At 46.2% G+C, this 8,939-nt stretch overlaps 2 protein-coding genes and 4 non-coding genes across 6 annotated transcripts; 1 reads left to right on the plus strand and 5 right to left on the minus strand.

Annotated features, from left to right (window-relative positions):
* Positions 1-159: 159 nt before the first annotated feature.
* Positions 160-4,202, plus strand: LOC113486593 (surfeit locus protein 1; the record flags this gene model as incomplete). Its single annotated transcript, XM_026860659.1, has 9 exons — positions 160-189; positions 477-558; positions 683-810; positions 1,188-1,270; positions 2,066-2,257; positions 2,553-2,625; positions 3,013-3,175; positions 3,597-3,678; positions 3,897-4,202. Coding segments are annotated over 9 exons (900 nt in total), but the record flags the coding sequence as incomplete, so codon positions are not given.
* A 725-nt stretch (positions 4,203-4,927) lies between these two features.
* Positions 4,928-8,654, minus strand: RPL7A (ribosomal protein L7a; the record flags this gene model as incomplete). The annotated part of the gene is made up of 7 exons (XM_026860660.1): positions 4,928-5,092; positions 5,595-5,664; positions 6,081-6,211; positions 6,544-6,623; positions 6,966-7,106; positions 7,918-8,067; positions 8,504-8,654. Coding segments are annotated over 7 exons (828 nt in total), but the record flags the coding sequence as incomplete, so codon positions are not given.
* On the minus strand, positions 6,287-6,359 carry LOC113486664. Its single transcript, XR_003399616.1, has one exon. It is a non-coding gene; the product is annotated as a small nucleolar RNA SNORD36 (small nucleolar RNA).
* Positions 6,795-6,871, minus strand: LOC113486670. The gene has a single exon (XR_003399622.1). It is a non-coding gene; the product is annotated as a small nucleolar RNA SNORD36 (small nucleolar RNA).
* Positions 7,178-7,239, minus strand: LOC113486672. The gene has a single exon (XR_003399624.1). It is a non-coding gene; the product is annotated as a small nucleolar RNA SNORD24 (small nucleolar RNA).
* LOC113486671 lies at positions 8,137-8,211 on the minus strand. The gene has a single exon (XR_003399623.1). It is a non-coding gene; the product is annotated as a small nucleolar RNA SNORD24 (small nucleolar RNA).
* Positions 8,655-8,939: the final 285 nt, after the last annotated feature.

An 8,939-nucleotide genomic window follows, 5' to 3' on the forward strand; every position in this document is an offset into this window, starting at 1 on the left:
CTCCCCCCGCGGCCGCCCTTCCGTGGCCAGGCCCCGGGCTTTGGCTGCGGTGAGCAGTCGAGGTGTGGGGGCCGGTGTCACTGCGCGGGGCGAAGCGGTGTTAAGTGGGCGGAATCGGTGGCAGAAAAGCTGTAAATCTGTCCCCGTGGTGCTTCGGCGTGGCGGGAGGGGGAGGAAGCGGGAGGGCGGGTGCTCGGCTGGCATTTATTTCAAGAACAAATTAAGATGGTGCGAGCTCTTGCTGACAGCGTGGATGGAAAGGGAAAGATCATTTGCTGTCAGCTCTGTAACTGGAATTTGATTTTATTTTTTCAAAACTATAGCCTAATCCACAGTGTTTCACAGGCAGTTGCTCAGATGAGACTTAAACCAATGGGTAAACAAAATTTCATGCAATCGCTGAGGCAACTGATGTCATCTAGATACAAATTTTACAAAGCAGAGACACTACAAAGGATCTTTCTTATTTTGTGTAGGTCTCTCATTGCTTGATCAGAAGAACATTTTTTGGATATCCCCTAACTAAAGCAGGTTCTAGTCTGGTCCAGAAGTCTAAAGGTAAGAAAAGAACTGTTTGGGTTTCTTCCCTGTTTCAGCCTTATACCAAGGGGTGACATTTCCTGCAAGAATTTGGTGTCTCCTCTCCTGTACAAATACTATGCCTCATTCTGTTTTTCTCTAGATGTTTGTTTGAGGTTCTGCAGACCACGAAGTTCTACAACAGCTGCTGACGCGTCTGGAGAGGACACTTTACTCAAGTGGGGCCTTTTCCTGGTCCCTCTGACCACATTCTGTCTTGGCACATGGCAGGTACAAATAAATATTGTATTTTTTCAAGAGATGAGTGCTTGAGGGCTGTCAGGTTTTTCTGTCTCAGGCAGTTTAATCTAGCTCAAATCGCATGCAGGGTAAAGATTTGCTGTTACTTTACATTTCTGTTTTCCAGGTGTCCATTTGTAAGTCTTTAAGGGAGAGATTCTTATTTTTTACACTTTTATTTCAGTATGAATATTTCCTCAAATTAAGGTCAGTGGCCTTCATTCTCGTATCTCTAGTTACTCTGGTTTATGCCAGGCCAGAGGAGGAACTTATGACAAAGGGTTTAAGGCTTCCTGGGATTGTTACATTGTTCTGTTCTATTTTGGGGAATTACATGGGGAATTACGTTTGTGTTTGTGTACTTCTAGGTTCAGCGACGAAAGTGGAAATTAGATTTGATTGCACAACTGGCATCAAGAATTACATCAGAGCCCATCCCTCTGACATTAGAGTAAGGAAACTGAGATAGTTTATTGTCTGCAGAGCACTAACAGTGTGCTGGGGATATTAGATATGGTCCCTGCGCTAATGAGCTTATACTAAACTGCATGAAAATTAAGGAATGCAGTCGGAATCAGGACATGCAAGCAATTAGAAAGACATCCTGTTCATTTTCTCATTTTTAGTAAGAGAATAAGTGAACTCTTCCCTGTGGGATATTCAAAATGTACATTAAAAAAATGAATCTCTCTTCGGGAGAATGGAGTAGGTAGTTCATACCATATGTAATCCTCGTGGAGAAGGAGGACTTGGTAGCTGGTGTCTGTGGTGCCCCAAAGGGATTATTCCTGCAACTGGGAGTCTTGGATCAATATCAGGCTCTGCCCCAAGTGTGGAGCAGTTGTCTTGGATATGAGAGAAATTTTTAAGGTCTCTTGGCCATATGGCACAAATGTCAAAACAGCGCAGTTGTTTGATTTTGTGGTCTGGGATGGGAAAGAAACGCTCCCTGATGGCTGGATCCACCTGCTGATCAGCTGTGTGTGCTACTGAAGGGGGACTGGGGTACAGATATCAGGGAAAAAAACTACTTGCTGGATATGCACGATCATCTCAATTTGATTCACTGTGATAGTAATAAAATACTAAGCCAGCTGCTTATTCCATGAGGCATTTGCCTTTTGTTTCTGTTTGCCAACTGGCTCTAGAGTGAACCATTAGGGAAAAGGAGAATCCCCACAACAAAATCCCCCGATTTGATTTGCCTATTGCCGCCATGATTTTGTTTTCATCTTGTTCCATGCAGCCCCATGGAATTGAAGGAATTGGAGTACAGACCTGTAAAGGTCCGAGGGCATTTTGACCACTCCAAGGAGCTCTATATTTTACCACGGTCACTTGTGGATCCTGAGCGAGAAGCCAGAGAGGCTGGGCGGCTGACATCGCACCCAGAAAATGGAGCAAATGTCATCACTCCTTTCTACTGCACAGAACTAGGGTAAGTTAACAGAAGTCACGGTTCATCTGAGCAACTCACTTCTGTTTTGAAAAGCTGAATCACGGTGGTTGGGTTTATATAAATCGCTCCCTCTCGCTTAAAAGGCATCTCTCACAGTCTGTTAGGTCACTGAGGCTTGAGTTGAAATTGTATTTAAATTCCCCTATAACACACAGATGACAAAAAAAGTGCCACAAAACCCATGGATTGCTTGTTTCTTTGGTACTTAGTTCTAGGGAGCTGCAGGAATAAATTTCCTTTCACTCATGAGCCATACTTCTTATTGTAACTCCAGGGTCACGATTTTAGTCAACCGAGGATTTGTGCCCAAAAAGAAATTGAAACCGGAGACCAGGCTGAAGGGACAGGTAAGGGGGACGCAGGGAATGTCACGTGTTACCCTCTGCCCTTCCAGTGCCCAGAGGCCCTGCTGACACACCCGGAAAGGCAGGAGCCTCATGGGAGGAGCTCAGCGTCATGGGAGGTTACTTAAGAGAGTCATTGCACTTTTTAAAGACGACAAACCTTTTCTTCTCACCTTTTTGTAAAGTAAATAATGTTTTTTTACAAACAAGGAGCTGTTCTTGATCTGCTTTTCTCCATGCTGTCTTACAGCACTGCCCCACTGCAGGCAACCACCACTTGGGTTTTATAATCAGATCCCAAAAGTGCTGTTTTTCTACCAAGACCTGGTATGCTGGAATATAAATTGAGCCTTGCAAGATTCCCTTTTTCTCCTCTGCATTTCTTTTCAGATTGAAGATGAAATTGATCTCACTGGGGTGGTGAGGTTATCAGAAACCCGGAGACCTTTTGTGCCTGAAAATAACATTGAGAAAAACCGCTGGCACTACCGTGACCTGGAGGCTATGGCGAAGGTGACTGGCGCTGAGCCCGTCTTTATCGATGCAGATTTCAGTAAGTCGGAGGAACCCAACCCCACACCCAATTCACATCAGTCTCCCCCCTCTTTCTGTTATTTCCCCTGGGCCCTTGGAAAGGTAGAATCATAGTTTAGGTTGGAAAAGACCTTGAAGATCAGGTCCAACGAGGTATTGCATCCTTCTCTTCGTGTACTCTGCTAGGTCTGCTCTTTGGAAGGCGGTAGGCAGCCAGCCTGGGGGACAGCAGCATGCTCACAGGAGCTGCAGGGGGTGTTCAATGCCTCCAACACAACCAGCCACTTGCCCCACGTCTCTGCCTTGGCTGGTGCCTTGGGAACCCCCTTGCCTGATGAAGAGGAACAGGGTAGCCCCTCGGCTGACCGCCCTCAGCCTGTGTCCCCCAGCTCTACGTGGTGCAGATGGGATGTAACCTGTGCGCTGTGTTGTACCTACAGGAAGCACAGTCCCAGGGGGGCCCATTGGAGGCCAGACAAGGGTGAGCCTGAGGAACGAGCACATGCAGTACATCATCACCTGGTACGTTACCCAGCTGGCTTTTGACCTGCCATGTCTTGAATGTGAAACTTTGCCTGGCATTCTTGCTCCTGCATCAGAGACTGGATGAGCTTTTAAGCTACAAAAGCTTTAACCCAAGTAACATTTGCACAGCAATAATTGTTTTATTGCACCACAGCTGACTTGAGAGGTCCAGTCTATCCAAAAATGTATAAATGTGTGGTTTTGTTTTTTCATAGGTATGGCTTATGTGCTGCAACTTCATTCTTGTGGTACAGAAAATTTATCCAGAAACTTCCTCTGTGAGGGGAAGGGCTCATCTCTTCTGCACTACAGCCAGGAGCAGACTTTGATGGAAAACAGCAATCTGATCAGGCCACACTAACTGAAGCACCAAGTTTCAAGGCAACACGCTTTCGCTGAGCTTAAGCAGCTATTGAGCTGCAAACAGACATGACTCCAAGCTCCTTTGAGGCTGCAGCTTGGATGCACTGAACTTCAAAATTTTAAGTGACTGTTAAGACTACTGCATAAATCAGCTTCACTAGAAATCTCAAGGATGCATTTTTGTATCAGGTTAGTTGAAACTATGAAATTCTAACCTCTCCACTACTGTACTTTCCCCAAAACAGCATGGGATTTTGTTTCTTTACACCAAGTAGTCATCCTGAAGTCAGGAGTGGTTCACAGCAGTTGCATCAGAATGAAGAGGGTGGGGAGGTGCTTGCCTTGTATCACACACCTTTCATCTTAACAGTGACAGACCCACATTAAAGGTTACTGTGGCTGCTCAAGTCCAGCCGGGTAGGGCAGCCTGGGCCTTTGAAAGAGCCCGAGGAGGGCTCACAAAACCAAGCAGCCGGTACCTTGGCTGGAGCCCTGTCAAGCTTGGTGACCTCCCACAATGCCAGAAGACCATGTCAGGCAGGAACAGGAAGACAGGAATATCCAGATGCTTCTCCCACCACTTCAGCCTGGTAACGTGCTGTAACACTCTCTGTAACCCACCCTGTAACAGATGATCTAGAGCCATTTCCAACTGAAATACCTGACTAAGCAAGCTAGGCTTAAAGCCAGAACTAGCCTAGCCCACTGATGGGCTGCATGTTCAAAAGGACAGCAATTACTACATAGGACGAGTAGTTAAGGGCAGTTGCTCCAAGTGTAGTAGTAACCTGCTCTGTGCAGCACTATTCAATCATTTGATGCAAGGCAACGCTGATGTGCTACTCACTGCCTGGAGCACTGCCATTAATAGAGACCACCAAAACTTCATCTGGGGGTTTATTCTTTTTATGTACAGAAAACACGGTAGCAATCCAGTACATCTTTAGCCCAGCTTCGTAGCCAGTTCTTTAGCCTTTGCTTTTTCGAGCTTAGCAATGCGAGCCACCGATTTTGGACCCAAGACGTTGCCACCCCAGTGACGACGGATCTGCAAACAAGTGAGAACAGGTCAGATGCCTCATACAGTCTCTTACTACGTCATTCAGTCAGTCTGTTCAATCCTCCTCCTTCCTGCACAACAGCAAGAGCTCCCTCAACTAGGAAGTCCTACCCCTTTCAAGCAGTGAACTACTTTTGGGATGGTACAGAGACAGAAGTTTAAAATCTTTCCCTGTGAAACGGTACTGGACTCAACCATCATGTAACTTCTGGACTTGGGGGATAGAGTTGAGCCCAGCAGCAGCTGTTGCCCTCCCTACATCCTAGCCCTGCAATAGCTCCCTTCCTTTACCTGGAACCTGGTGACAGCATTCACATTTTACTTCACCCTCAGGTAAAGAATCTGGATACATCATAAGCAAATGTGGGTACAACACACTCAACAAACTTTAAGCTGATGTCACGTTAGTCTGAGAATTTGCATTTCACTGGGAACTTTGGGGGATGTTAATAGTACAAATTAAGACAAGGCTAGCAGCAGAGCAACTTACCTCATCGTATCTGTCGTTGTAGTTGGTCTTGACAGCCTCCACCAGCTTTGCAAGGGCTCCCTTATCCTCCCTGTTGGTGACAGTTTTAGTTCCTTTAGAGCCTCAATTTCACATTTTCGAAAAATCTTTTGCCTCATATTCAAGAGCTCATAGTTGCAATGTGATTTTTCAGGTTAAGCAAAAACATCATTTGCAAAGGGTTAACCATTCCGACCATCAATGCTTGAACACTCAGATTAAGGGTAGTAGTTCCATCTCCATATTTTAGAGTAACCATCCATCTTGATAAACCAAAATCCTTATTTTCAGGATCCAATAGAGCTCTTCACACAAAACCACCTCTATATTAGACATTACAGAGGCAGTATTTTAGTTACTATGTTAAAACTAGAGATACCCTCAAGTTCACTAGCCATCTGCCCTACAGTCTGCACTTATGGGCAGTTTGCTTTCTCCATGAACCAAGCCAGCATGCAGAATACTCACGGGTTAACTTGGGTGAAAGCAACAGAGGTACAAGTTTTCCTGTGGACCAGTCGCCCCAGCCTGGCTTTGCCCTTGATGATACAGTATGGCACTCCCATCTTGCGGCACAGCGCAGGCAGGAAAACCACCAGCTGAAAAGAAAGAGAGGGTCTGTGTAGCTGCAGGAGGACATCTTCTTAGCCTTTGACTCAGCCTGGGCTGTGGCAATTGCTCAGTGTTAAAAAGCTCGTTTTGCTCTTCATTGTTGATTCAGGTGAAGAAATTCATACATCATTGCAAGGGCCAAGCCTCACTGTAATACCAGCACAACTATGTGCATAAACATTCCAGTTTTGGTTAAATATGTCTTTTTATGCATTCTCATGCAATAAATGTCTGTAACGCATTTTCACCTCAAACGCAGTTCTGACCCCAGCTTAAGTTACACAGGTAGCCTGTAACGTGTACCAGCGAGTATGCTTACCTCAATGGGGTCTACATCGTGGGCAATAACTACAAGCTGCGCTTTCTTGTTCTCTACCAGAGTTGTGACGCTGTTAATGCCTGAAAAACAAGTTATCGGTAAGCTTTGATCCTGCTCAGTCTATTTTCAGAGCTTTCATAGAAGCCTCATACAACCAGCTCAGATCCATAACACAGCTTCATTACAGAAGCTGTAAAAACTTTTCTAATCCATTCAGTAGCACAGAGAAGATATTCCCTGGACAATCTGCTAAAGCTCAGGGTTAAAAAGCTCGTCTGTTTTGCTCTTCACTTTGAGCTCAGGTGAAGAAATTCATACATCATTGCAATAGCTTGTCCAGTCCCAGCCCATAGGAGCAAAGCACCAAATCATCAGTTTTCTCTCTAGCAGAGCACCACACTCCCACATCCATGTAGAGTTACCTGCTCGGAGGACCGGTGGCCGCTTTGTCGGTGCATCTCCCTTCCCTGCAGCTTTCTGCTCAGCACGAGCCAGCAGTCTCTGCTTCTTCTCCTGCTTATTTTCTGGCCTGTACTTGTGTGCCAGCTTCAGAAGCTGTGTAGCTGGAAGAGAACATCTACTAGTTAGTTGTATGACCTGAAAAGTCTAAGCATTACTTTTTAAAATACTTAAGTGCATCAGCGATCTTGGTGGTTGTCCTCACGTGTATTAGACAGCAAGTTATCATCATTTGCACAGTGCAAGAGCAAAGCCAGCAGCGCGACTCCAGGGCCCGTATTTACCTGCACAGGCATTTCTGTGGCAATGGGATCTCCTTCACTGTTTGGATGAGGAAATGCCTCTGGACCCCCACAGCAATTATGCTTCAAAGTGCTGTGCTTTCTCCTTTAAAGCACACAGCTTGTTGAGGGAGCTACTCTACACAGGCTAAAAGTTTCTTCAATAGACACTGTTCCCTGGAAAAGACTATTTACTCATTCACAGAAGACCCTTAAGTCCCTGTTTCCATGTCAGCCTGCGAGATGCTGACTTTCCCCATGAGCCTGCACTCACATGGATTTCTCAAACTCTCTGTTTACAGAGTCAGAAGAATCCAGCCTGTTCGATGTTAAGCTGGAAGAATAACTCTGATGGAAGCGTACAGTTAAGACAACTCTGGGTTTGGGTCATCAAGTAAGAGCTTTGGTATTTTCTATTCCCTTTTCAAAGCACATAGCAGCTACCAAGAGTTAAGCCAGCAAATTCAGCCAGCAGCCTGCTGCTGACATCACCCCATCACTACTAAAGCCTCCCTAAAATGCTTCCAGAGATACCCTCCAGCTTCTTAAGTCTTATTTTGGTTTCTCTCCTCTTCTCAGAGGCATATCCCATTAACAACCCAAGGCATGAGAACACCACGGGGCACATCCTTACCTGTCTGGCGGTCCAAAGCCTGCGTGAACTGGTTAATGGCAGGAGGCACCTTCAAGCGTTTGTACAGGATGGATCTCTGGCGCTGCAGCCTGATGTAGCGCGGCCATTTCACAAAACGTGTGAGATCGCGCTTCGGCTGGATATCCTGTCCTAAAAATACAGACTTTGAACTCAAAGTTGTTCCGAACCCACGGAGCAACAGCATGGAACACGCACGAGTGCATCAGTGATCTTGGTGGCAAAGGTGTCAGCACTGTTATTCAGATAGCAAATATTCTTTTTGCATCATCTGCACACGTGCAACAGAAATCCGAACAGATTTACCACACCACATGCACAAAGGCAAGATCTGTCACAGCAGAAGTATATGATGGATCTTTGTAATACAAAAATTTAACGAATTGTCCATAGCCACCCTCATATACTTAATGAAGGACAGCCCTTAATTGCAGGCAGCAAGGTAACTACCTCCATTTCTCTCTCCACTCTGTAGCTTTATTACAATACGCTTCTCTTTACGATTTAGACATTTAACTATAAAACAATCAAAAAAACCTTCGAGCAATTAGCCCAAATAGTCACTCACCAATGCCAAAGTTCTTGGGCCTCTTCTCAAAGAGGGGATTGACAACCTTCTTGGCCTCCTGCTTCTTGACTACAGCAGGGGCCGGTGCCACCTTCTTGCCCTTGGCCTTCTTTCCTTTCGGCTGCAAATAAAAAATACGCACTTTCTTCCTTCACCTCAAATACTCGTGTATTGTCCACGCTGGAAATGCCTTTTCCCAGACATTTCACTACCCGGCAGCCTCCCAGCGTGGCCTCGCTCTTCTGGAGAGCGAACCCTTCGCTTCGACTTTGAAACAGGAACCTCCCCGAGGCGCCGTTTCAAACCGCCCGTTGCTCTCCTCAGCCGGGCAACAACCGCCCCAGGCGCCCCCCGCCACCGCGAGCAGCCGAGACACCCTGACCGCGCGTTACCGGCCACCGAGCCCGGCTCTGGACCCGCCCTGCACCGGGAACGC

The sequence above is a fragment of the Athene cunicularia genome (assembly GCF_003259725.1).
Source record: "Athene cunicularia isolate RWA chromosome 17 unlocalized genomic scaffold, athCun1 chr17_part1, whole genome shotgun sequence".
Taxonomy (NCBI): domain Eukaryota; kingdom Metazoa; phylum Chordata; class Aves; order Strigiformes; family Strigidae; genus Athene; species Athene cunicularia.